Source organism: Armigeres subalbatus, chromosome 2, assembly GCF_024139115.2.
Source record: "Armigeres subalbatus isolate Guangzhou_Male chromosome 2, GZ_Asu_2, whole genome shotgun sequence".
NCBI lineage: Eukaryota > Metazoa > Arthropoda > Insecta > Diptera > Culicidae > Armigeres > Armigeres subalbatus.
In genome coordinates, this window is record NC_085140.1 from 107,514,603 (window position 1) to 107,542,100 (window position 27,498).

At 46.7% G+C, this 27,498-nt stretch overlaps 3 protein-coding genes across 3 annotated transcripts; all 3 read left to right on the forward strand.

Moving 5' to 3' along the window:
• The first annotated feature begins 1,616 nt into the window (after positions 1 to 1,616).
• On the forward strand, positions 1,617 to 5,356 carry LOC134209137 (uncharacterized protein K02A2.6-like). The gene is made up of 2 exons (XM_062685120.1): positions 1,617 to 2,631; positions 5,205 to 5,356. Exons 1-2 carry the CDS (start codon positions 1,617 to 1,619, stop codon positions 5,354 to 5,356), a joined length of 1,167 nt encoding a protein of 388 aa, XP_062541104.1.
• On the forward strand, positions 4,946 to 14,569 carry LOC134214893 (notch homolog 2 N-terminal-like protein A). The gene is made up of 4 exons (XM_062694170.1): positions 4,946 to 5,436; positions 13,258 to 13,400; positions 13,466 to 13,595; positions 13,997 to 14,569. The coding sequence occupies exons 1-4, from the start codon at positions 5,388 to 5,390 to the stop codon at positions 14,059 to 14,061; spliced, it is 387 nt and encodes a 128-aa protein (XP_062550154.1). The 5' UTR covers positions 4,946 to 5,387; the 3' UTR covers positions 14,062 to 14,569.
• Positions 14,570 to 19,440: 4,871 nt separating this feature from the next.
• On the forward strand, positions 19,441 to 25,565 carry LOC134210610 (mediator of RNA polymerase II transcription subunit 14). The gene is made up of 6 exons (XM_062686744.1): positions 19,441 to 20,005; positions 20,365 to 21,799; positions 21,862 to 23,890; positions 23,956 to 24,170; positions 24,252 to 24,983; positions 25,049 to 25,565. The coding sequence occupies exons 1-6, from the start codon at positions 19,848 to 19,850 to the stop codon at positions 25,253 to 25,255; spliced, it is 4,776 nt and encodes a 1,591-aa protein (XP_062542728.1). The 5' UTR covers positions 19,441 to 19,847; the 3' UTR covers positions 25,256 to 25,565.
• Positions 25,566 to 27,498: the final 1,933 nt, after the last annotated feature.

The following is a 27,498-nucleotide window of genomic DNA, read 5'->3' on the forward strand; positions in this document are numbered from 1 at the left end:
TGGTAAGCTACAGTGGGGACATGATTGAGCTGTCCGGAATGTGTGTTGTTGATGTGAACTATGGAGGGAAAAGCCACGAACTGCTGCTGTATGTGGCGAAGAATAAGAAGCACCCACTCTTGGGGAGGAGCTGGATGAAAGTACTGAAGATTGACGTGAAAAAGTTTTACGAAAACGTTAATGCGATCACGGTTGAAAATAGTGACGAATCCGTAAAAAAGCTCATTGCGCGTTACGGTAGTGTTTGTGAAAAATCCATGGGGAAAATCGAAGGTCTCACGGCGAAGCTACAGTTGAAATCGGATGTGCGGCCGGTATATTTGCGAGCACGGCCAGTTCCGTTTTCCATCCGAGATGCAGTCGAAAAAGAAATCAAGTCTTTAGAAAAGGCGGTGTGTTAGTGAAGGTAAATCACAGTGCTTGGGCAACACCAGTAGTCCCAGTGATGAAGTTGAACAATAGAGTGCGCCTCTGCGGCGACTATAAGATTTCGGTAAACCCAAATCTAGTGATTGACGAGCGCCCACTGCCCACCGTCGAGGAGCTATTTGCTAATGTGGCAGGTGGCGAGAAATTTACAAAGATTGTCGCAAGCCTATCTGCAGCTGGAGCTCAGCGTGGAGGATCAGGAGATTCTTACGTTAAGCACTCATCTGGGTTTGTACAGACCAACACGGCTGATGTACGGTGTCAGTTCGGCTCCGGCAATTTGGCAACGCTTGATGGAGGAGGTACTCAATGGAATTCCAGGAGTTACTGTTTTTCTGGATGACATTCGAGTTACGGGACCTAACGACGAGGTCCACCTACAGCGTCTAGAGGAAGTGCTTAAACGCCTTAGTAAGTACAACATGCAAATCAACCTGGAAAAGTGTAAATTCTTTGCTGATCAAATTGAGTACTGCGGGTATCTGATTGATCGAGACGGAATACATAAGGTGCGGAAGAAAATTGATGCTATACAAGACATGCCGGCTCCGAGGAACAAAGAACAGGTGCGTTCATTTGTTGGCCTAGTGAACTACTATGGCCGATTCTTTCCTCATTTGAGCACTACCATCTATCCATTAAACCGTCTCCTGCGTAATAACGTGGCGTTCCACTGGTCGAAGGAATGTAAAAAAGCGTTCTCGAAAGTAAAGATAGAAATGCAATCCGACCGATTCTTGGTGCACTACAGCACGGAATTACCCTTGGTGTTAGCGACTGACGCGTCTCCATACGGCGTCGGTGCTGTACTCAGCCACGTTATGCCAGATGGCACTGAACGACCAATCATGTACGCGTCGAAAACATTGAACGATACACAACGCAGGTACAAGCAGATCGACCGGGAAGCGTATGCCATAATCTTCGGTGTATGGAAGTTTTACCAGTACCTATACGGAAGGAAATTTTGGCTGGTTACCGACAATGAGCCGGTGAAGCAGATATTTTCGGAAACTAAGGGTTTGCCGGCGATGTCAGCATTACGAATGCAGCACTACGCAACATTCCTTGCATCTTTCCGCTACAATATCAAATTTCGCCCAACGAAGGATCATTATAATGCTGATGCATTTTCCCGCTTGCCGATCAGTACAATGACACCAGACAACGTCGTCGAATAAGTTGATATGCTGGAAGTCAGTATAATTGAGACACTGCCATTGACGGTCAACGATCTTGCCAGATCGACCGCTGCTGATTGCACAGTACGTGTGCTATTGCAAGGTTTGAAGAATGGGAAGAAAATCGATGCGCGAGATCGTTTTGGGATCGACCAAAATGAGTTCGCTCTTCAACAGGGATGCATTATGCGCGGAATTCGTGTGTACGTTCCACCAGAGCTGCGGCAAAATGTACTAACGGAATTGCACTCCACTCACTTTGGTACCACACGGCTGAAATCGCTCGCTAGAGGGTACGTCTGGTGGGAACGAATCGACAAAGACATCGAGGAGCTTGTACGAAGTTGTGCGTCTTGCCAGATGACACGTCCTGATCCTGTTAAAGTGCCACTACACTGCTGGGAAACGGCAAAAGAACCCTTCGAAAGGGTGCACGTTGATTTCGCCGATCCATTCAGGGGTACGTATTTTATTGTTTTCGTCGATGCTTATACGAAATGGCCAGAGGTGAAGATTTTGCGAGACATTACTACAAGTACCACTATCTACGCGTGTCGTGAATTTTTTGCTGCCTACGGGATACCTGCTGTGCTCGTTAGTGATCATGGCGTACAATTTACGTCAGCCGAGTTCCAGAGGTTTCTGAAGATCAACGGTGTCTTCCACAAGATGGGTGCTCCGTACCACCCGGCTACGAACGGGCAGGCAGAGCGTTTTATCCAAACGTTTAAGAACAAAATGAAGGCTCTCAATTGCGATAAGTCCAAGATGCACTCTGAGCTTTGCAACATCTTGCTTAGTTACAGGAAAACTATACACCAGGCTACAGGGAAGTCGCCTTCGATGATGCTGTTCAACAGACAAATCCGGTCTCGTCTTGATTTAATGGTACCGAATACAACTAGCACTGTGGACAATCCAGAAGTTGCCATCAAATCATTTGTCGAGGGGACGCGAGTGGCTGCTCGTGACTATTTGGACAAAGAAAAGTGGAAGTACGGTCACGTTGCTGAAAAGCTGGGTAAACTGCATTACAATGTCAAGTTGGATGATGGTCGAATTTGGAAGCGTCATGTCGATCAACTGAGAGAAGTGGGAGCAAACTTGCAGACTAGATGTCCTGAGCTTCCTACGGTCCGTTTCGAGCCAGATATCCGTCCAGTTCCAAACATCGATGCAACAGAACAGCCATCTCTTTTTACAACTTCAACGCCTGCAGCAAGTTTTACAGTCGAAACAAATTCCTCGGGAAGCGCTCCTGTTTTATCCGGTCCAGACATACCACCTGCGGTATCGGAATCAAGGGGGCAGGCACCGAATGTGCGTTCGGAGAATATCAGGTTTCAAGCATCTCCAAGACGATCTACAAGAGTCATCAAACCACCTAGAAGACTAAATTTGTAGATATAAGTTGCATTCATAAGGGGAGGAGAGTTTTTATAGTTTCACCTTAACTGTTATTTTAATCGTTGCACCTGAAGTGCCGCTATATTGACTTTAGTTGTATCAACCTTGTTTCCCGCCTCCCCTACCTACCTCTATTGTTAGTTGTTATAGATACCGTGAATCGTCACCACGTTTTACCAACGTGAATAAAAATGTTTCCGATCAAGTTCCGTGTATTTTAATTAATATAGTTATTCGGAAATATACTCTCGGCTACAACAGCGGCATTTTTGCAATACTGACGGCGAACACCTGATCTAGAGCGTTCACTCATAAATCCCGCCTGGTACTGCCCCACGAACTCTCTTGCAATTGGTGTTAGTCGGTGGCATAAAATTTGGGAGAGTACCTTGTTGGCGGCGTTCAGCAATGTGATTGCGCGGTAATTGCTACAATCCAGCTTATCGCCCTTTTAATAGATGAGACACGCGACAAATTTTATCCACTCCTGCGGCAGAACCTCATCCTCCCAAACCTTGGTAACTACCCAGTGAAGCGCTCTAGCCAGTCCCTCATCATCGTGTTTAAATAGCTATCCTGATAGTTCAACTCCAGGGGCTTTGTTGTTTTTCAGCCGGCCGATATCCTCCTGGATTTCTTGGAGATTCGAAGCCGGAAGTCGTATGTCTTGCGCGCGTGCTCCTAGATTCATTACCATACCGCCATCGTTGTCTGCCACATCGCCATTCAGGTGCTCTTCGTAGTGCTGCCGCCACCTTTGGATCACCTCACGCTCGTTTGTAAGAAGGTTGGAAAACTACACAAAGGAATATAAGGCAGAAAGCATATTGTATTTTTATAAAGAAAAATAACCATTCTGATTAAACCTTAGCCACACGAAGTAACTACAGCGCGTATCTATTTGGTGAATTTGAGTTCGATGAAAACAGTTCGCTGTTAGGCCGGATTCGGCTAATAGTCAAATTTCCGTTACTTGAAGTCAACGATGTGGCTCGACCGCGTTAACGAAATAGAAGAGCCGTCATACGATACGGTGCTCTGATGTGCAAAAGTCTCAGAAAGCATCGTTCTTAAGTTGACTAAAATAGCTTGAATTGAACAAGAATCGTCTTTCCAAAATCCAAGACCAAAATCAATTACGCCCTGGTAATAAGGGGCTTTTTACTACACTTAACAGTTGTTAATCTTCATCGTGTTATAAACGGATATTGTTGCAACTGGCATCATTGCATTCAAATAGTAAACGAAAGAGAATGGTGGTAATCTTCCATTAACCAGAATTTCACAGCAGTTCAGCTGTGTCGTTGACAACTGAATAAAGCAATAAAAGAAACAGCCAGAAGATAGATCCAGGCAGATTGATTGTAGGAATATAAATGAATGAATGAACGTAATCAGAACGGACAAAATGCAGCAAGGGCAATGGACTGAATCTTATTCCGCACGATGATGCGTTATCAACCGATGTATGGAGGTTGAAGGCAATCTTTTCGTCTCGGCTGGTGGCTGCAGTACGCAAGATCGAATATGGCATATTCTGTGGCCTTTTTTATTGAACGTTCACATCTAGAGAAGTGAAACGATAGTACAGCAGCTGCATGATACAGATCATCGATATTTAGTTCAGTTTGCAATGATTCAACGATCGATTCACAGATTTACTAACAAAAAATGCATTTATGGCGGTTCTATAGAAGATATTTCGTTTCATAAAACTTAAGAGAAATTCTTTTCCGTTACTGGAATTAATTCAAAATGGAAATCAATTTCAATCTGTTCTTAATCAATAACACATGATGCAAATGATGGACTCATAAATAACGTACTCGAATAGAAATAACTTGTGTATAAAAACGACAGCATAGAAGTCCGACGTTGGTTATCAAGTATGTTGCGGCGGAAGCCTTTCTCTCGAGAACCCAAATCTGTGCAGTCAGTCGTTCATCAGCCGCGCGCGAGTGCACACATCCTGAATTCTATCTCTCCTCCTCTGGGACGCACATACCGACTAACCGATCAATCCTGATCGTCAAAAAGAACTTAATAATTTATTGAGAGTGTGATGTGCTTCTGGAAACAAGGAAATACCAAGCAGAGTGTTATCAGCGCCTAGGAAGCACGAATGCTTTCTTGCCGCGTTCGAACGATTGTGAATTCGGAAAGCAAATTTTACAAATAATTGAACAGATCTGGGTTGTAACGTCGTCGGCTTTGTCGTCCAGCGAAAGTGTGCCATCGATCCGTCTATCGAAGGAACGGGCAAGTGCAAGTGTGATAGCACTTCGAAGGGAGTGTGCGCGGAACGCGATAAGAAGCAAACACGAGAAACGGGACGGTGATAATTTTAGAACACTGCAGCAAAGCAGAATCATGCAGCAGAGGATCGTTCTTGGTGCTATCCTCGTACTTACTTTCTCTGGTAAGGGGCATCGATCGATAGATGGAAGATAGTCCAACAGCCGGTCATCGTATATAGCTTTACGTGTCATAAATTTTGTGCATGCATAGAAGACGATCTGTCAATTTTTTTATTGGTTTCATTGATTCCTATTCATGGAAACAGCAGCGTTAAAATATGTGTTCTTTAGAAAAGTGTGGACTCAATATGTACATTTTTTGACGAAAAAGGTTGTTTGTAAGTGTGTTAAAACCAATAGTCTGGAGAGTGGTGCTGCTTTTTTGATACTTTACGTCGGATCTTGTTATGTGGCTTACGACGAAACCCTATCCATGTTAGAGCATTCAAACCCCCCGTTTGCGTTTGCTGTTACCCAACGGCTTAAAATTTGTGACAGACATGCCTTCTCGCAAACCTTGGTAACTATCCACAGTGCAGTGCTTTTGTCAACCTTCTTCTGGATTCCCTGGAGATTTGATCATCTTCTTCTTCTTCATTGGCATTTCATCCCCCACTGGGACATTGCCGCCTCGCAGCTTAGTGTTCATTAAGCACTTCCACAGTTATTAACTTCGAGGTTTCTAAGCCAAGTTACTATTTCTGCATTCGTATATCATCAGGCTAACACGATGATACTTCTATGCCCAGGGCTACCTGCCCGGCCCACCGCAGTCGTCCGATTTTTGCGGTGTGAACGATGGATGGTTCTCCCAGCCAGAGTGTAAAATAATCGAAAATTTTCGGTGAAGTCCATTTTTCTTCATTTGTCAGTTCACTTCCGACACATTCATAGTCGGCTCTGGACAGTCAATATTCAGTTGAATATTAGTCATTGAATATTTATGCACATTTCACAAATTGATAAGTTATCTGAAATCTGAACATGTTTCAAATGAGTAAAGTGATTTATCACACAGGACTGAATCCGATTTTCATCCGCGAGACACTTTCAACGGTAAACATCAACATAAACAATGCTAATTATGTTATTTTCTGCACATTGTAAACACACTCAGTGACAGTCGAATGAATGAGTTCGTGGAGTAGTCGTCTGACTATGTCATTCTATGTTTTGAATATTCATGCGATGTTTGTCAAAATTCGGACCGAAGTTGCTTCATGAAGATGAATATTTTATGTTCTGCTCCCAGCAGCTCATGCCTCCTCTACGTACCGTCCGGCATCTGCACCCCACCATAGATAGTACGCAGCACTTTCCTTTCGAGAACTCCAAGTGCGCGTTGGTCCTCCACGAGCATCGTCCATGTCTTGTGTCCGTAAAGGACTGCCGGTCTAATGAGCGTTTTGTAGATTGTCAGTTTGGTACGGCGGCGAACTCTATTCGATCGGAGCGTCTTGTGGAGTCCAAAGTACGTACGATTTCCAGCCACTATGCGTCTCCGAATTTCTCTTAGTATCATTTTCGACAGTCACCAGTGTCGTGATCTCACGTCTGTCTGTCAACGCAACCGTTTCAAAGCCCATGTACACAAACTCTTCTACCACCTCGATTTCGTCACCACCGATGCAAGCTCGCGGTGGGTGGCTCCCATTGTCTTCTCATGAACCTCTTCTTATCATGTACTTCGTCTTCGACGTGTTGATACTAGTCCAATCCGCTTAGCTTCCCTCTTCAGTCTGATGTAGGCTTCCTCCATATTCTCAATGTTACGTGCCATAATATCTATATCGTCGGCGAAGCCAAATAGCTGGACGGACTTATTGAAAATTGTACCACTCGTGTTAATCCTTACTCTTCGTATTACCCCTTCCAAAGCGATGTTGAACAGCAAACATGAAAGACCATGACCTTGCCGTAACCCTCTGCGCGTTTCGAAGGGACTCGAGAATGCCCCCGAATTACGCACATCACCCGATCCATCGTCGCCTTGATCAACTGTATCAGTTTATCCGGAAATCCGTTTTCGTGCATTAGCTGCCATAGCTGACCCCGATCGATTGTATTATATGCGGTTTTGAAGTCAATAAATAGATGATGTGTGGGCACGTTGTATTCGCGGCATTTCTGTAATACCTAGCGAACGGCGAACACCTGGTCTAAGGTAGAGCGTTCACCCATAAATACCGCTTGATACCTTCCCACGAACTCTCTTGCAATTGGTGTTAGTCGGCGGCATAAAATTTGGGAGAGTACCTTGTAGGCGGCTTTCAGCAATGTGATTGCGCGGTAGTTGCTACAATCCAGCTTATCGCCCTTTTTGTAGATGGGACACACGACACCTTCCATCCACTCCTGCGGAAGAACATCATCATTGCAAACCTTGGTAATTATTACCCAGTGCAGCGCTCTTGCCAGTGCCTCACCACCGTGTTTAAACAGCTCTCCTGGTAGTTGGTCAACTCCAGGGGCTTTATTGTTTTTCAGCCAGCCGATCTGCTCCTGGATTTCCTGGAGATTCGGAGCCGGAAGTCGCATGTCCTGCGCGCGTGCTCCTAGGTTCATTACCATACCACCATCGTTGTCTGCCACATCGCCATTCGTGCTCTTCGTAGTGCTGCCGCCACCTTTGGATCACCTCACGGTCGTTTGTAAGAAGGTTCCCGTTTATTTCCTTACACATATCATGCTGTGGCACGTGGTCCTTACGTGAACGGTTTAACTTTTCATAGAACTTTCGTGCATTATTAGCGCGGTACGTCTCTTCACGGTCTCGATCTTCCTGCTGTCGCTTTTCCCCCTAAAAATCGAGTTTTGTTTGTTCCGCGCCCGTTTGTATCGTGCCTCGTTCGCCCTCGTGCGGTGTTGCAGCAATCTCGCCCACGCTGCATTCTCCTCCTCAACTAACTGCTCACATTCGCCGGCATACCAGTCGTTTCTCTGATCCGGGAGCACCGTTTCTCGTCGTCGGGTCTCCCTTCGTGTGGGCAGTGCACGTTGATGATGCTATAGTTGATGAAACGGCCTTTTATCCTCAGCTTGCACATCCTTGCGTTGATTGGCTGCTACCCAATCACACGTTAGCGCATCTTGCCCAGCAAGCCGTTTCCCAGCTCGTTGGTGGTGCCACAGCGTTGGTAGAAGATAGCCGCTCGATGTCCGCTTTTCCACACTTTCTGCCCTGTCCAACAGATTTCCTGCAGCGGTACGACGTCGAAGTTTCGGGGATGTAATTCATCGTAGATTATCCTGTCGCAACCTGCAAAGCGACTTACAGCTCCATGTTCCAAGCTTCCATTATGCTAGAATGGATCAATCAAGGTAACTCATTTTTCACTCACCGCATCAAAATAATGGCGTAACAGTATCCAGTTTTCCGCGAGCGGTAATGGCCGCCAGCTTGCCTGCGGGTTAGTCTCTGATTAGACATTTCTGGAGGTCAACTGCACCCACCGTTCGAGCATTTTGATCAATGTGGTATATAAAAAAGGCTTGAATTCACTTAATCAGCACCTTCGTTTATGCCACATTGGTCAGAATGCTCGGAGCGATGGGTGCAGTTGACCTCCAGAAATGTCAAATTAGAGACTAAGGTGCCCGCCAGAGTAAACGCGACGAGCGATGCGACGCGACGCGACTCACGTAAAAGAATAACAATCATTATCAACAGGCTGTCAAATTGCACTGTCGCGTCGCGTCGCATCGCACGTCGCGTTTACTCTGGCTTGCCCCTAAGGGGCAAGCCAGAGTAAACGCGACGTGCGATGCGACGCGACGTGCGATGCGACGCGACGTGCGATGCGACGCGACGTGCGATGCGACGCGACAGTGCAATTTGACAGCCTGATGATATTGATTGTTATTCTTTTACGTGAGTCGCGTCGCGTCGCATCGCTCGTCGCGTTTACTCTGGCTTGCCCCTAACCCGCAGGCAAGCTGGCGGCCATTACCGCTCGCGGAAAACTGGATATTCATATTTCTATTCGTGTGTATTTGACAGAACATGTCTACGGTGGCGCGATCTGCTCATTTCATAGCGGCAGTTTTTGCTTATTGATTGGTCCATTAGCGAATATGTAAACGGGCCATTACATTATGCTAATATCGCGCTAGTATTGTCGGATAGTGCATTGTCCGAATATGTAAACGGGCCATAATGGCCCGTTTACATATGAGCTAGTTCTAGCGGACAATGCACTGTAATTAATGGGTAAGTATCCCTTGAGCAGTACAGAGACTCCCTGAATCAAACGGCCTCAGGGTCGGCACGCTCACCTCAAGAAACTCGCGGACAGGTACTTCTCGCACTCAAATAGTAGGAAAACCACAGTATTTCTACAACAGGACACTTTATTTGGCTTCTCTTTCTTCTTATCCCTTAGTAACACTTCCTAACCCTTTTTCTTCCCACTTCCTTATTCACTACTCTAACCTCTACTTCGGGGCCCCTACTTCTTTCCACAGCTCCACCACTCTTTCTCTTTCTCCACCACTGCTGCCTCTGCTCCAATCTGCTTACAAGGCTTCAACGACGGCTAATTCTAGAACGTCGGCACTCAGCGATGGCGACACAATGACTTCCGGGGTGGCTTGGAAGTCCGTGTAGCTTTCGGTACGAACACGCGCACACTCGATCTGCCAATATGGATTGGCCTCCAGCGGGTACGATGCCGGTATCAGTCGAGGACGGCACACTACACTGCAAAAATTCCACACATTTTTATTGGCAAAAATCCATTAATTTAATTCATGATTCTAATTAGTGCACTAGGGTGCATTAGGGTGGTTAAAAAAATCGATTTTGCTCCACAGTGCTCATCTGATTCTTTACCATGTTCTGAGTGTCCTCTGAAAATTTGAGCTCATTTGGATTAAAACTGATTTAGCACAAGCCGTTTCAAGTTTGCATGCAAATTAGTATGGGGAAAGTTAAGTTTTCATTATACTGTTAATGACGTTTCCCCATTAAGGTGATTATAGAATGAAGCCAGAAATCGGCCATTTTGTAAACCACGTGCTTTTTCAATATGTTTTTCAAGAGCACGAGATGAAAGGACCATAACGCGTATGGGGCTAAAATAATGGTAGATCGTTTGCTTAGTTATGCTGAACAATCCTAATTTGAGTTTCGGCACTGTACGAAAACTATTACGCTAGATTTGGGGTTTTGGAAATGTATGTAGATAAACATGTGGTGAATTTGAAATTCACCACGGGCTTCATTCTATAATCACCTTAAGCGCAGGTTAAAAGAAAACCTACATAGCTAAAAGGGATACTCAATAGCTTTCACCCAACGAAAACCGCATGTTGATTAATCGTCCCAATAATTAGACACTCGGAACATGGTAAAGAATCAGATGAGCACTGTGGAGCAGAATCGATGTTTTGAACCACTCTCCACGCGAAGTACAAATATAATCTACAATCAAATAAAATGTATGTGTGAATTTATGTGTGGGTACAAATTGCATATATTTGGGTCGCCAAATTGCAAAAATTTATGTGTACGACAAATATATTCAATATAAAGAATTTTCTCGGTGTACGGCTTTCTTCGGAACTTGAAACTCAAAACGGCGGGGTTCTTCTTCTCTATTCCCACTGTCCACTTTTCTCTAACTAATTTCTCCACTTCCAATAACTTGCTAGCGCGGGATTATAAACTTTCTCGATCGAATGCTTTTTCTTTAGTCGAGAAATCTGGACAGGGAGATGTTTTTTAATGTGTTGGGGTTCATGACCTCGTCCCTCGGTCAGTGACCTTCCATGTGACCCATTACGCCACCCCTTAATGGTCGTCCAAAGGGCCTTTAATCGGTCCTCTGGTCCTAAGCTAGGGACCTAGCCTACTACAGGGGGCTGACTGGGAAAAACCTACACTGAGACACGAGTATTACCTGCATTTGCAACATTTATTCCACGAAATACACTACACTAAACACGGATTTCTTGGTAACACTCTCGGCATAACATAACCAACACTTACAGCACTATCCGGCAATACTAGCACGAAATTAGCATAATGTAAACGCTTATTAGCAAGGATAATTCCTGTTTACATTGTGCTAATATCGTGCTAGTATTGTCGGATAGTGCATTGTTCTCTAGAACTAGCTCATATGTAAACGGGCCATAAACAATAATTGTCATCTGCCAATAATGCTTACATTATGCTAATTCCGCGCTAGTATTATCGGACAGCGCATTGTCCGCTAGAACTAGCGAATATGTAAATGGGCCAATATCGTCTCCTATCTACTCGTGCGTTGAGACACTAAACCGTCTCTTTCCGCTATGAAAAGACCAAAGATAGACTGCCAGAACTCTCGTTTGCAGAAGGAATAGCTACGCTCTACGTTGTTTGTAACAACATTGGATGGATGCTTCAATTTCATTTTTCCCACTTTCCGTACTTTTTTATCGACACGTGACTGATTTGCACTGGGTTCTGTTGTGTTGTGGTTTCACAAACTTAAGCCCTCAGTACACTGTTTGTCATAATGACAAATATTTGTTAAGTATGTAAGCACATCTATTAATACCTAAATAGTCCTTGACGTATAACCCGCTGCGTGTTTCATTGATACTTGAAAGCGCTCTTTTTTTTTTTTTTTTTTTTTTTTTTTTTTACAAGGGAGAATGCATTTACACACTAACCCAGTACACGTGCATTGTAGTTGCCAAACTACCACACGGAAGTGTACTGGAGTGTCGGACTCGACCATACCGGTAATACCGACTAAACTCCTTGGGCTCCACCATCGTTTCCCCAGGAACTACCTCGCAGTACTACTTCTGGGGGACGGCAGTACTAAGCGTACTCACTCATTATCGCTCACACAGGCACTCGTCCCACGCGAGACTGACTCGCACCCCATTCACTCCATTTGAGTCTTACTTGGATGCTCTCCCGGACGCTCCGCTGCCATGCCTCGAGGTGTCAATAGCGGTTACTGCCTGGGCCTACAGATATTGCGCTACGACACTCTGCCTCAGCACGAGCAGATCAATCACACCACTGCCGAAGCAGACCATACGCTACCCTGCCGAAGCAGGGACACTCCCCATGCACCACATGTGCACAACTGTAGGTGTGTGGGTACAACCCACTGCTACCCTGCCGCCGAAGCAGCTTCTCCAAAGACCATTCGCTCCATGTGACCCTTTTTCAGGTGCTCACTCTAACACTCCACTGCAATGCCTCGAGGTGTCGATGGGATACCTCGACTCCTGCCTCAGCATGTGCAGTCCATACTCAGACTTCTGCTGCGCTTTGAGGTGACAATAGCGGCGGAGACACGCTATGACACTCCTGCCTCAGCACAACCAGATCACTCACTCCCTGCCGAAGCAGCTCACGCGCTACCCTACCGAAGTAGGTACACTCCACAACTTATTCTAACACTCCACTGCCATGCCTCGAGGTGTCGATAGCGGTAGCAACGCTACGACACTCTTACCCGAGCATGTGCAGTCCATACTCAGACTTCTGCTGCGCTTCGAGGCTGCCATAGCGGCGGCGACTCGCTATGACACTCCTGCCTCAGCACAAACAGATCACTCACTCCCTGCCAAAGCAGCTCACGCACTACCCTACCGAAGTAGGGACACTCCACATGCCAGTTGGCACTCCCTCCCTGGGCTTGTGCTTTTGAAGCGGCACACAGTCGCTTTGATAGAGTCCGCTTACGGGCACTTGTGGTTTTTTGGGAGGGATTTTAGCAGAGCCCACTGCTAAATCCCACCACGCCCTAGGCAGTTCTCCCTGACTCGCAGACAGCTGGGGAGGGGTCGTCAAGCCCTTGGACATGGTCCCTGCTGCCCCATTGAAAGCGCTCTTGAACCTCGATCAACGCACTCCACCCGATTCGTCGCCTTGACAAAATGTCTTGTCCAAATGTTAAAAATCTTACCACGTTTAATTTTTCCTCCTTTACCAGGTCTCATCTACTTAAGTCAAGCATGCGAACTTGACCAGACGCAGCATGGCTGCCGGATAGACAACGGTCAGTGTACTTGTGCGTTCGGATGCAAATCGGAGTTCCGATACGCCACTCGTAAGGAATGCCAAGATGCTTTGAAGGTATCGCTTTATGAATTCTCGAAACCCAAACCATTTCACCAACGGATTTTCCGACATAATTTCAGGGTCGATCAAATGACATTTGCAGTAGACAACCATGCCTAAATGGGGGATCGTGCACGCAGGTTAGCGCTATGCCGCAGTACAAATGTCGTTGTGAAGGAACCGGATATTGGGGGCAACGATGCCAGCGATGTAAGTACATTCTCAACAATGTATTATGCATCTCGAGATAAAATAGAATACTGCGGCTTCCTGCTGGTTACTTCTCAGGTAATCGCAGCGGTCACTAAACACATCAGAGTCAATGATAATCTCACCAACCATATGCACTTCCCATGATAAACACTCTCCACGTACTCAGTGACTCCGGTTGCCTCTCACTAATACAATCGAACACTGCTGTCATTTCGCGAAAAGCATGTGGTTTTGTTTTGAGCGGGAAAATTCTGCATCTTTTAACGCGGCGGCTATCTTGACGTTTACCTTCGCAGTCGAGCCTGCGAGTGTAAGACCGCCGCAGCATTCTAGAAAAAGATAAGCGCGACAATAATGAAATTCAAACAAATAACCTCGAGTAATCCTCTCTTCAACAGTGTGTCCAAAACCCGAACAAGTTACCTCTGGAATTAAATTCCCCCATGAATGCGTAGTTATCTGAGAATAAAGAAACTAACGGGTCATCTCTACATCAACCAACGCCATTTCTCAGTCATTTTCCAGCAAGACCAATGAAGAAAATCTCACCTGTAAACGTGTACAAAAAGCAAGCCCTAAATCAATGTAGGACAATCTTGTCTTCAAATTGTTCCACTTGAGATTATGCCTTTTCCAGACAGTTCTATATTAGGATTTTACAATCAACACCGACGACTGGGGGCCACGGTGGGTCATGAGCTGACCCGGAGGATCGAAACCGCTTAACCGCTTTACAGTAGTTTGAGAGAAGGAAAGCAACCAGCGTTAGACTACTGATAAGCGGACCTTTTATCAACCACTTTCCAATATACATAAATCATGCAGGCGCGTATATGTACTTTCATATATTGTAGTATCAGTTCTTACATTATGCTTTTCTACAGATAATCAGCAGTAAGGCGTAGGTAGTTTATTCGAATGTAGATGGTTATAAGTGTAAATAAAGGCATGTCGTAATAGTCACGGTTTTATTAGAGTTTCTTTTTTATGATGACTTTTTTTAGAATCATGGAAAATTCTAAAATTGATAAGCTAATCATTATCATGCATAGTTTTGATAAAATTGATCCCCTATATCTGATTTCTTTTTAAATCTTATTTGGAAGTTCCTTCACGATGACAAAAAATAGAGTTCAGCTCATTCAAAGTTAACTGCCTATATTCCGGGTATTGAACCACCCGGAGTGATTATGCAAAGATGGTCCTAAGCACTCCTCTCTCGAATACTCCGAGTGCTTGCAAATCCTCCTCCAGCATTGTCCATGTTTCATGTCCGTAGAGGACTACCGGTCTAATCAGCGTCTTGTACATGACACATTTGGTGCGGTGGCGAATCTTTTTTGACCGCACTTTCTTCTGGAGCCTATAGTAGGCCCGACTTCCACAGATGATGCGCCTTCGTATTTCACGACTAACATTGTTATCAGCAGTTAGCAAGGATCCAATGTAGACGAATTCCTCGACCACCTCGAAGGTATCTCCGTCTATCGTAACACTGCTTCCCAGGCGGGCCCTGTCGCGCTAGGTTCTTGTCTCAGTACTTTGCTATCCAGCTTTCCACGCTCGGTAATGGCGGCTTGTCGGTGTGCAAAAATCAATCGGTCGCTGTACTGTTTGACACTAGCTGGAGGAAAACTCACTGCCGAAAAGGCCTTTTTTCCCCTCCCCTCACCCAGGAACGTCAGTGGGCTTTCCTCCAGCTAGTGTCAAACAGTACAGTGACCAATTGATTTTTACACACCGATAAGCCGCCATTACCGAGCGTGGAAAGCTGGATAGCTCTGCCACCTTTACAAATGTTCAGCCGACAATGTCCATGTCATCCGCGAAACAAAAAAATTGACTCGATCTCCGGCTGTTACACCCGGCTCTCCGCATGACATCTTCTAGCGCAATGTTGAACAATAGGCACGAAAGCCCATCACCTTGTCTTAGTACCCGGCGCACTTCGAACGAACTGGAGTGTTCGCCCGAAATCTTCACACAGTTTTGCACACCATCCACCGTTGCTTTGATCAGTCTGGTAAGCTTTCCAGGGAAGCTGTTCTCGTCCATAATTTTCCATAGCTCTACGAGGTCGATACTGTCGTGTGCCGCCTTGAAATCAATGAACAGATGAGGCGTTGGGACCTGGTATTCACGGCATTTTTGAAGGATTTGTCGTACAGTAAATGTCTGGTCCGTTGTCGAGCTGCCGTCAACGAATCCGGCTTGATAACTTCCCACGAACTCATTCACTAATGGTGACAGACGTTGGACGATGATCTGGGATATCACTTTGTAGGCGGCATTAAGGATGGTGATCGCTCGAAAGTTCTCACACTCCAGCTTGTCGCCTTTCTTGTAGATGGGGTATATAACCCCTTCCTTCCACTCCTCCGGTAGCTGTTCAGTTTCCCAGGTTCTGACTATCAGTTTGTGCAGGCAAATGGCCAGCTTTTCTGGGCCCATCTTGATGAGCTCATCTCCGATACCATCCTTACAAGCTGCTTTGTTGGTAATTAGCTGTTGGATGGCATCCTTAACTTCCCGCAAGGTGGGGGCTGGTTGGCTTTCATCGTCCGCTGAACTGACTTAGTCATCACCTCCGCTGCCTTGACTTTCACTGATGGCTGTACTCTCAGCCAGACATCATGCACGCGTACAAAAAAGGATGAGATTGAGCAAAGATTGCTACGCGCACATGAAATTTAGCGCACGCGAGTCTCACGAAGCTTGTGTACCTCATAATAACATCGGTGAGTCGCATTGAGACTGTTGGAGACATCTCAATGCGATCAGCTCATGCGCTGTTTGCCATGGCAAACCTTTGCAAACAACAGCGAAGGTGCGTAAAATAACTTGGGCGGGAAATTTTCAAACAATAATATCGTCGCCTAAGTAACGCTAGCTATGCATTCCTAGCGCATGAGCTGAGTCTCATGAGACGTACTTGAGACACGCTCACTCAGTTATTTTTTGCGCGCTAGCTTCTCTCGTCGCACCGAATCGATGCTACGTGAACTTGTGTAGCTCATGGCACACTGTCTCATTCATGTATACCTGAGAATTAAGAGACTCTGCTCTCAGCGCCATTTAAATTTTCCTTGTTGTGCTGCTTCCACCTTTCGGTCACCACACGTTCGTCCGTCAAGATGCTCCCATCCTTATCCCTGCACATTTCGGCTCGCGGCACGAAGCCTTTGCGGGATGCGTTGAGCTTCTGATAGAACTTGCGTGTTTCTTGAGAAAGGCACAGCTGTTTCACCTCCTCGCACTCCAGGCGGCGTTTCTTCTCCTGAAAAGGCGGGTCTGCTGTCTCTGCTTTCGTCTATAACGTTCCACGTTCTGCCGGGTACCTTGCTGCAGCACGACCACCCGCGCTGCGTCCTTCTCTCCAGAATCTGTCTGCACTCTTCGTCGAACCAATCGTTCCGTCGACGTTGTTCTCCGCTGCTCCCGATGAAGTTGAGAGATTTGCAGTTCCATACGAACCGAGTTTCCAATCGCTAGTCCCTTTTCGCCGCAGTGGTCTTCACAGATAGTTCCGGTCCGTGCTCTCTTGTTGATTATTCATTGCGTAAGTTTTTGGCTTGAAGGGCCTAACACCAAACCCCCCAAATTTTCCCTCCTTATTCCCGGTGGACCATGACGCACAGTTTCACTTTGAGTCGCTCGCTGGCACTCGGACGATGATCAGCCGCCCCTAACATGGAGAACAGACGCTCAGTAAGATTTGCCCCCTCGGAGATGAGCAAACCTCCCCTTCCCTTTCAGCATACGACCATAGTTCCCACCGGGGTTACCTGATCTTCCCTAAGGTTGCTCGTACCCCGGCCAGCGCCACGAGAAGGTAGGGATAGGAGTAGCTGGGTAAGAGGACTAATAATCGCAAGATGGGGTTTATTTTATTCCTTCAGGTACACGAAGTACCAATGGTACGCTTTACCCAGCATTTGACGTGCCTACTATGGCAATAAGTTATCTTTTTCGGAACCGGCCCCAAGTAACCAAAAGTTTCTTCAAGAGTACGTTTCTCGCTTAAGCAGCTCTGTGAAGCTGATTAAGCGAAAAACGTACTCTTAAAGGAACTTTTGGTTACTTGGGGCGCGTAGGATGGGACTTTTCCATTCTCTTTTGTGCTTCATCCAGTAACTTGCTTTTTACCAAATCCTATGGTCCAGTCCTCGTCCGCACAGGTCTCCGTTGTAAGGTGAACTAAGGACTCTGGCATGCTCTTCAGATTCAGAACCATGGACACTTCCAGGTTCGCATCCAGTTCCTGACTCGCATTCGCCAGACTTGATAATAGTTCTTCCATCCGAAACAAGTGATTCCACCACCGATGAACCGACGTGTCACCCATTACCCCACATAAAATAATTCAAATTTGCTGCCTATACGACGCCATGATTTCAATAAAATTATCAAAACTACCGCCACCCCCATAATGACTCACGAAGGAAAAATCAGTACGTTTTGACAGTTGTGTACCCAACATGTTTGAGAACGAGAACAAAGGGAACCGCAGCGACAATGTTCCTCTATAGTTTATTACCTCTATAGATAGTGGAATATATATGAGCGAAGATAAATCCTCTGTCTCCAAACGAACTGTCAAACGTGTCTCCAAACGAGCATGACGTCACGATTTCAATGGAAACGTTAAGGGCTGTGACGTCATATGCGCGTGTGCACGGGCAAAAAAATCGACTCAGCCATGCTTTCGCTCATCTATATAGATTCTACTATCTATAATTACCTCTCTATTCAAGACAAAATTTACAAAACGACTTATCTGCTTTTGTAAACAAAGATTCAAACGACGATTTGACGAATCTGATAGCTTTCCCACGCAAACCAACACCATCAATAGGTAGCTGAAGGTTTCCGCTACCTGTTGATGGTGTTGGTTTGCGTGGGAGAGCTATCAGATTCGTCAAATCGTCGTTTGAATCTTTGTTTACAAAAGCAGATAAGTCGTTTTGAAAATTTTGTCTTGTATTGATAATAATCATCGAACTGTAAAATTTTAATAACTATACAGTAACCGTTCGATAACTGCAAAATGTTTACTTTTCAGTTAACGAATGCCGTTCGTTAACTGCAACGCATTCTAGACGTCAAACGGTTGTCAATCGGCGTCAGATGCAATAAAAGTGCATCTAAATGTGCAGCGCAATGCAGCTGTCATTTAGTTTGACATCAGTTTGAAGTTTAGCGGTCCGATAACTGCAAAACTGTTGCAACTATCGAATTGCAGTTAAAAAGCATTGCAGTTAAATGACTTGCAGTTATCGAACGTCTACTGTAAAAGTTAAACGAATCGGTGGAATGGTTCACAGCCTAAATTGACAAATCCAAGTGATAAGAAGAAGAAGACATGCGATGGTGAGAAACAACAAAATCGTTCATGGCGAAGTATACGGCGGCGATTTTAAAATGTCCGTATAAAATTAAAAACCAATTCTAATTAAAAACTAATCAATGTAAAGTGCGAGAAAAATGGAAATCTATATTTTAGGTGCATTAAACGAAAAAATTTTTTTTTTGGGATAATGTGTTCTAAATCTAGCTTTTCATTTTTCTCGCACTTTACATTTATTAGTTTTTAATTAGAATACCTTTAGAATTTTATACGAGCATTTTAAAATCGCCGCCGTATACTTCGCCATGAACGATTTTGTTGTTTCTCACCATCGCATGTCTTCTTCTTTTTATCTCTTGGATTCGTCAATAGGCTCTTTTCTAATGTAAGGCGAAAAGTGAGCCTTTTTTCGAACAGACCACTCCCCCGTCGATTGTTTTTCTTTTCGGCATGAGCTTTTCAGTAGCGGGTAACAAACCGAACCCGAACGATCCGAACGGCGACGAGTGCGAAGTTCGGCTCCAACTGTCAAAAGTGAAAAATGCCACTGTGTTGTTTTCGCTTTCTCGTTAAAATGTTGCTCTGATTTTTCGTCGATTTTCCTGTTAAATTCCGCGCAAAACTAGATTATTTCGTTCGGAAAGTGTGCAGCAATGTGCGTTTGAGTAGTTGCCGGTGGAATTTCCTTCGCGGATCTGTTTTCCTGCCGGAAATACGGATAATTTCGTCGCGAGTGTTCCGCTTACCCCCCGCCGTACTACCCGCGTTCAGCTTCCAGTTGAGAGTAGGTGGCCCGCAGAGCGAATTTCGATTTTAGTGTGACGGACGGTGAAGTAGAAATTTGAGTTTCGGACTATTTCTGTTTGTTACTGTTTGGAGGCAAGACCTCCGTTAGTTTAATAATGACACCACAGCCACTGGAGCAGGGAGGAGCGGCCGTCGCCGGCTTCATCCCAACAGGACAGGAAATGGCGCAGCGACAAAATTTGATTCCGCTTGGTAGGCTGATCGATTTTATCATCCAGAGGACGTACCATGAGCTAACGGTGTTGGCAGAATTGTAAGTATCAGTATTAAGGAATCCAAAATCTACTTTTTAATTAGCGAATATTTTCCTCGTTGGATGTGACCTATGTAAGCGTTTTTGGAATTCACTTCCGTTTATCCGTCATTATGGGTCAAGCAAGTGGGAAAAATTTTCTGGAACTTAGAAGCCTGTCTTTGACAGGTTTGACTTTTGATCACAGGATTATCTACGATAATGTGATCCATTCCTGTACTTGATAACCCCAGAACTCGATATTCGATTTTGATTTTAGTACCTACGCATTTGATAAGTTTCGTGGCCGTCGCGTTTATTTTGATGTTCCCATACAAGCAAAAAACTACGACATAGACTCAATTTTCCAACATTTACAGATTGCCGCGCAAGACGGATATGGAGCGCAAAATCGAGATCTACAACTTTTCGGCTAGCACCCGGCAGCTGTTCATCAGGCTCTTAGCCCTGGTAAAATGGGCCAATTCCGCATCCAAGGTAGACAAATCGGCCAAAATTATGGCCTTTCTGGACAAACAGTCCCTTCTGTTCATGGACACGGCCGACATGCTGTCGCGGATGGCACGTGAAACATTGGTCAATGCACGGCTACCGAACTTCCACATCCCGGCGGCAGTGGAAATCCTGACCACTGGAACTTATTCACGTTTACCGTCAATCATCCGAGAACGGATCGTGCCACCGGATCCGATCACTACCTTGGAGAAGCGTCAGACCTTGCAGCGGTTGAATCAGGTCATTCAGCACCGGCTGGTGACTGGAAATTTGCTGCCTCAGTTGAGAAAGTTCAAGATCGAAAATGGTCGAGTTACCTTCAAGGTAGATCACGAATTCGAAGTGTCGCTAACGGTGATGGGCGATGGTCCGAACATCCCGTGGCGTCTTCTTGATATTGATATTTTGGTGGAGGACAAAGAGACCGGCGATGGCAAGGCCCTGGTTCACACATTGCAGATTAACTACATTCATCAGTTGATTCAGGGTCGGATCGTCGACAGTCCGGACGCCTTGGCAGAAGTCTACAACTGTCTCCACTACTTCTGTCAATCGCTACAACTCGAAGTTCTGTACACGCAGACGCTGCGTTTGATGCGTGACCGTTTGGACGATCACATCCACGTCGACGAGTACATTCCGGGCACCAAACTAACGGTTTCCTACTGGCGCGAGCTGACCAACAAAGATCCTAAATCGGAACTGGGGTACCGTCTAATGATTCAAACGGATCAGAATGATACGACCAAGCAATTGGCAATTTTGCATATTCCCTCGATTGGCACCAAAGAAGTAGACATTGCGGACCGTGCCGTTCGATCCGAACTATTGTCAATGGAGCGGCTTCTGGTGCACACGGTTTACGTTCGTTCGTTGGCCCGCTTGGGTGATCTCAAAACAGAACTGCAGCTCTTCCTCAAGGACGACGACTACAACATCCAAGGAACTCCGGCCATGCTGATGGTTCCCGTTCTGAATCCGTGCTTACGCGCAGAACAAATCCACATTACCGTTGACACGCATACGGGCATGCTCCGGTGTCACGTCCCGAAGCATTTAGATTGCCCGATCATGCCTGAGATGCAGCAGGCACTGAACAACGACCGCAGCAAGTTGCAACACCTGATCTCAGAACTGCGCTACTGGATCACACAGCGTCGGTGCGAGAAGACGCTCCAGCACCTGCCCGCTACGACGCAGGAACGGTTACCTCTGGTGTTTCCTGTGGATCATCCGATCGAAAAAATCGGACCCCATCGGGTTTACATCCAGCTGTGTCGGCATGCGAATGTCATTTTGGTTAGTAAAACATCATCAATTTTATGCGGGTTGTTTATTTAAACTTCTTTTTCTCTCCTCAGGTCGTCGAACTCAAAGCTAAAGAGTCAAGTCCCAATGAAATGACTTACACCTTCTATCTTGTGCTGGTAAAACCATCTTCGATGGAAGACAGCCAAGCGTCGGATCAAGACCATCCGCACGCATCCACATCCAGCTCAGCGAGTCAATCAGGGCCAGGCTCCGTCCCTCCAGGAGGACCTCCCAGCGTATCCAGTGTTACAGCTGGCGGAACATCGCAAACATCAACCACCGCCAACGCCCCGGAAAACGACGAAATGCCGAAAATGTACCTCAAGGTTCAGGCCCTGGTCGAGTTTGACACTTTCGTTGCGACTCATGGTCCAGGAACGTACGTCGACGAGGAATCGGCTGGATCGAAACGCAAATTATCCTCCGGTGATGGACCCTCCGCCAAGCAAGCGAAAACCCTCTATCCAGCGTATTTCATACCGGAACTGGCACACGTGGTGGCCATGTGCGACGAAAAGCTACCATTTGTTGAATTGGCCAAGGAGCTCACGCGTCGCAAGATTCCACATGGCGGCGTTCAGGTTGAAGCAAATGCGACCTCCTTGGTCCTCAAGCTGCTGACGCTGCCTCAGCCGAAGCCACCGGTAATTCCTGTATCCAGCAGTGCAGCAGCTGCCGCGGCATCGCAATCCGGACCGGACCAGAAACCACCAGAACCGAAGGTCGTCAGCGTTCCGAAAATCGAGAAGGATGTCTGGAATGCACTGTTGAAGCGATTACTTTCGGTATCGGTGCGTGCTCAAATGAACAAAACCATTCAAACTCGGAACTGGACGACCGAGTTGGTGTTCTATGGATCACCGTTGACCAGCACACATCACAAGGAGCAGTGCAAGAGACGTGCGGTTTACCTGACCTACGATATGCTGTCGGTTGATTCGATAGACAAAATCGTTGATTTGATTCTGAACGACTGGTCTAAGATCGTCTATCTTTACACGCTGGTCCACGACTTCCGCGAGCAAATCAAAAACGACAAATACAACCTGCAGAACATCGTCACCATCAAGTCGTACAGTTACACAAGTCTTCTTCTGGGCTACGGGCCGAACAAGGAGGTGAATGTGAACATCTATTGGGACATCGAAGCCAAGGAGTTCAAAATGGTGTTCACCGGAGGCAACAGCGCCATCAACGCGCACTCTATGATGCGCGATCAGTTGCAAGCCCACCTTAATCACAACTACGACCTGGCGCAGATCGTCCATCTTCTTCATGAAACATACCAACCCCTTTCCTCCATCGCCAAACTGCCAATCATACCACATCTGGCCATCTTACAATCTCCCAAGATTCCCGTCCTATCGTTCTGCATTATTCCGCAATCCCCAACTCTGTTGAGAATTTCCTTCCAAGGAGTCTACTGTCTGGAGGTACGTCTCCGAGGATCCGGACTCTGCTCCATTCGAGATGGTGCCTACAGTCGGTTCGATCGAAGTCACGTCGTTGAAGAATTCACGCCCACTCAAGGCCTGAAAGGATTCCTATCCAAGTACGTAGACGAATCGGCCGTTTATCGGCGCCGATCGCAATCCGAAGATGACAACCCACCGTCTCCCATCACCATGGAAGATCCCCACGGTGGGCCAGCCTCCGTTGGATCCGCTTTTCTCAGCGGCGGCGGCATGCGAGGTCCCCAAAGCCCTCGCGATCCGGGGCTTCGTTTTGCCGCACCACTCACACCCCCTTCGGGATCTAATCCGCACACACCGGCCTCGCCGCATCCACAGGGTATGGGTGGAAGCCAAAATCATCCCAACTTCAACATGACCTCACCGCCGGCTCCACATATGCCGCATCCTTCGCCGAGCGGAGGTCTGATGCCGTCTTCCCCGTTAAATCCGCAACCCAGTCCGATGGCGTCGCATTCTCCGGGACCGACCAACCTGCCGTACATGTCCGGCCACACCGACAGCCCATTCAGCGCACATTCACCGGCAGCTTCCAACTGGCCGGGTTCGCCGGGCATGCCGAGACCGTCTCCCCGACCGGGTCAAAGCCCTGACCATAAAGCGCAGAGTAAGTTAAAATGGTTAACAGTAATGTATCGAACCGTTCGTTAATGTCCTTTTCCAAATTTGCAGCACCCCATCACAACACCTCACGAGTGCTCCCGGCTCGATCTTGGGCTGGTGCTATACCGACTCTTCTAACGCACGAGGCTCTAGATACGCTTTGTCGCGCCACAGTGCACCCCCAGAAGGAAATACCCGGTCCGGAACTCAGCCCGCTGGAACGGTTCCTTGGATCGGTATTCATGCGTAGGCAGCTCCAGCGAATCATTCATCAGGAAGACAACGTAAGTTATTGTTATCTCTCTCTTCTTAAAACTCTTTCTCACTTAAAACATATTTCCTAATAACAACAAATTATTTCACAGTTAACGGCCATCACATCCAACGAGCCGGGTGTTGTCCTCTTCAAGGCGGACAATCTGCAGTACCAGGTGTTCCTGAACCCCAACCACATGCAGTCGCTTCACATGAAGGTCAGCCAGGCCCCGATGGCCCCGACTATGGATGGCAAACCGCCCTATCAGTGGGCTCCGGAAGATCTCCAAATACTGGAGCAATTCTTCGACCAACGTGTCGCCGCTCCGCCGTACCGACCGGCCGTCGTGACCAGCTTCACCCGCATGCTGAACCTGCCGTCCCAGGTGATGAAAGACTTCATCCAGATCATGCGCCTCGACCTGATCCCCGAACTGGGCCAGGGCAACAAATGGAATGTGCAATTCATTCTCCGTATGCCACCGTCGGCAACGCCGATCGTTCCCGTTGGAACCACCACTATTCTGTCCCATCGTCAGAAAATTCTGTTCTTCATCCAAATCACCCGGATTCCGTACCTTCCAAACATGGAGTGGAAGGACTCGGTCACCATGCTGCTCCCGATGGTTTACGATATGACCGTGAACCATACCCAGCTGGCGGAGCGGCGCGAACAGGTCGTTCCGCAGCTGACCAGCGCCGTTAGCGCCCATCTCAGAAGGTTCGTCGAATGCACCGTGCTCCAGCCGGGAGAATGCTCTCTGTTCCCGGCCGTGCGCGATCTGCTGATGAACCTAACACTACCGAACGAGCAACCACCGCCAGGACAGATGGGAAATCAGGTGAGTACCGGAACCGTTGCCTAGATTGGGAACTGTTTGCTTCAGCCGCTCAACTCTCGTTGCAGACCGTGGCGATAAGCGTCATAACGCCCATGGGAGGTCAAATTGCTCCGTCGCCAGTAGGCGGGCAGGTTGGATCGAGTCCGAACCCGATGATGCACTCCCCGATGCAGATGGGAGCCGGAGGGCAACAAGCCAACTACCCCGGAATGGTGGGAGGTGGGGGCCCACCTGGCGGCCCGATAGGTCCCGGCGCCGGCGGACCGAATTAAAGTGTCTCAGAAAATGGTGTTAAAGTAGTTTGGAATAAGTTTCAATCAATATAATGTGACTTCAGCGCATCGTAAGTTTTTCTAACATCTTAACTGGATTATGATGGTTTATTAAGTATAAGGGTATCAAACTGTGTGGACATATTACATAAAATAGATCTTGCCCATTCAAAAGTGGTGAATTATTTGTGGCACATTCACTCTTAGTATAGTAGCAAGATATAAAATAATCAAAATCAGAACTCCTAAACCATAGAAAATAAGGAAGAATTCTTAGTAAGAAATTAGAATACAAATATCTAAACCACAAGTTCGGAAAGTCTTTTCTAAACACGTTTTGAAGACATCCTTTACTATCAACAACAATTTACTTAAGAAAATTATTTTGGGCTTTTAGTGGAATGTCTTCACTTGTCATATAAGACGAGTTCTTGTTGGGATGTAGATAGGGTAAGGCGAGGTAAGATGGGTAAGGGCCATTTTTAAGCATCGTACGATTCAGTGAAACGGAATGAAGTATGGCAAATTATGCTTGAACATGGTTTTCCGGCGAAACTAATACGGCTGATTCGTATAACGTTGGATCGAAATCAAGTGTAAGGGTTGCGGATGTCGACGTCATTTGTTACCTTAGATGGATTAAAGCAGGGTGATGCACCCTCGAATCTACTGTTCAATATAGCGCTCGAGGGAGCGATTAGGAAAGCTGGTGTGCAAAGAAGCGGTACCATTATCACAAAATCGCATATGCTCCCGGGATTTGCGGACGATATCGATATTATCGGGATTGATCGCCGTGCCATGGAAGAGGCTTTTGTGCCTTTTAAGAGGGAGACAGCGAGGATTGGGCTCACGATCAATACCAGCAAAACGAAATACATGGTCGCTGGCAATCAACGTGGGTTCATTAGTGGTGGTGGTAGCCAAAAGGGGCTGGATGGTGAAAAATTTGAAGTGGTGGAAGAATTTGTGTATCATGGAACATTAGTGACGTGCGATAATGATGTTACCCGCGAGGTAAAAAGGCGTATTCATTCCGTGCCGATAGTTCGAACGAGCCAGACGTGTGTGCTGTGTCTCATCGCGGATTGTGTTCGGTAGTGCGAGTGCTATTGTGTGGTGCGTATCCTACCTACGGACCCAAGGCGCTCCCTGCCGGGGAGGGAAGTACCTGCTTCTGGCGACGCCAGGAAAGCAGTTTATTGTTCCTGCTGCTACCTACAGCAGCAGCCGCAGATAAGTGGCAAAGATTGTAGTTTGAATTAGTTTTTTTATTAGTTTTTTTTCTAATTAGTTAATAGTTATTAGTTCTTAGCTTGTAATAACTATACTTCCAACACCTTGCGAGGTGATAATGGAGGCGGAGACTGCGGAGGGCAGTGGGCCTCCCAAAGATGGTGGTCGCACACGATTCTACCATGCATCTTCTCCTGGGCCTTGGGTTGTTTACTTTCGGCAGAAAGTGAAAAGCCTAGATTTTCTCGGCATTAAGCGAGATTTGACGCGTCGTTTTCCGAAAACTGATTTCCATCAGGTAAATCGGAACAAACTACGCATAACCGCACCTACATACAAGGATGCAAACGAAATCGCTAAAGACAAGGCCTACAATGTTGAATATTTGGTTTATGTCCCTCGCGGGAGGTCGAAATCGAAGGTGTGATCAACGCAGCAAGCCTGACTTGCAAGGATGTACTTGCAGGAAAAGGCCGCTTAAAGAATGCAATGGAGTCTACTGTGGATATTCTGGATTGCAGGGAGTTGCGTTCAGCTGCCATGGTAGATGGTAAAAGAGTGTATTCTAAGTCAGGTTCGCTTCGGGTGACGTTCGCCGGTTCGAGGGTGTTCAATTGTACCAACTGCAAACAGTTGGGGCACACTGCCGAGTTTTGCGACAACAAGCCCCGTTGTGGCAAATGTTTTGAAAAGCATAGGGAGGAGTCCTGTCAACAACAAGCTACAAAGTGAGCTTATTGTGGCATGGACCCTCCCCACGGTTTGCAAGAATGCCCGGTGTACGAAAAGCGCATCCAAAAAGTGAAGCGCTCGTTAGTACAGCGCTCCAAGCAGTCATATGCGGAAATGGTTAAGTCGCAAAACACATCCGCCACAACCACCGCCACGGCTGCTATTTTAGCTGCCGTTCGAGTAAGTGATTACTATGATTCCATTGCCACTGATGAATTGGACTCCGACGTAGCTGATATGGATGATTCTTCGGAGGTACACGTGCCCGAAAAGAG

What these genes read in the sequence shown, in the direction of transcription:
- LOC134209137 (XM_062685120.1), top strand. Translation starts at nt 1,617, where the DNA reads ATGCTGGAAGTCAGTATAATTGAGACACTGCCATTGACGGTCAACGAT. An exon ending in TCACGTTGCTGAAAAGCTGG is followed by an intron (nt 2,632 to 5,204) that starts GTAAACTGCATT and finishes ATAATTGAACAG; the next exon opens with ATCTGGGTTGTAACGTCGTC.
- LOC134214893 (XM_062694170.1), top strand. Translation starts at nt 5,388, where the DNA reads ATGCAGCAGAGGATCGTTCTTGGTGCTATCCTCGTACTTACTTTCTCT. An exon ending in AATGCCAAGATGCTTTGAAG is followed by an intron (nt 13,401 to 13,465) that starts GTATCGCTTTAT and finishes ACATAATTTCAG; the next exon opens with GGTCGATCAAATGACATTTG. An exon ending in GGGGCAACGATGCCAGCGAT is followed by an intron (nt 13,596 to 13,996) that starts GTAAGTACATTC and finishes TCTCTTCAACAG; the next exon opens with TGTGTCCAAAACCCGAACAA.
- LOC134210610 (XM_062686744.1), top strand. Translation starts at nt 19,848, where the DNA reads ATGACACCACAGCCACTGGAGCAGGGAGGAGCGGCCGTCGCCGGCTTC. An exon ending in GGCATGCGAATGTCATTTTG is followed by an intron (nt 21,800 to 21,861) that starts GTTAGTAAAACA and finishes TTCTCTCCTCAG; the next exon opens with GTCGTCGAACTCAAAGCTAA. An exon ending in TCATTCATCAGGAAGACAAC is followed by an intron (nt 24,171 to 24,251) that starts GTAAGTTATTGT and finishes ATTATTTCACAG; the next exon opens with TTAACGGCCATCACATCCAA.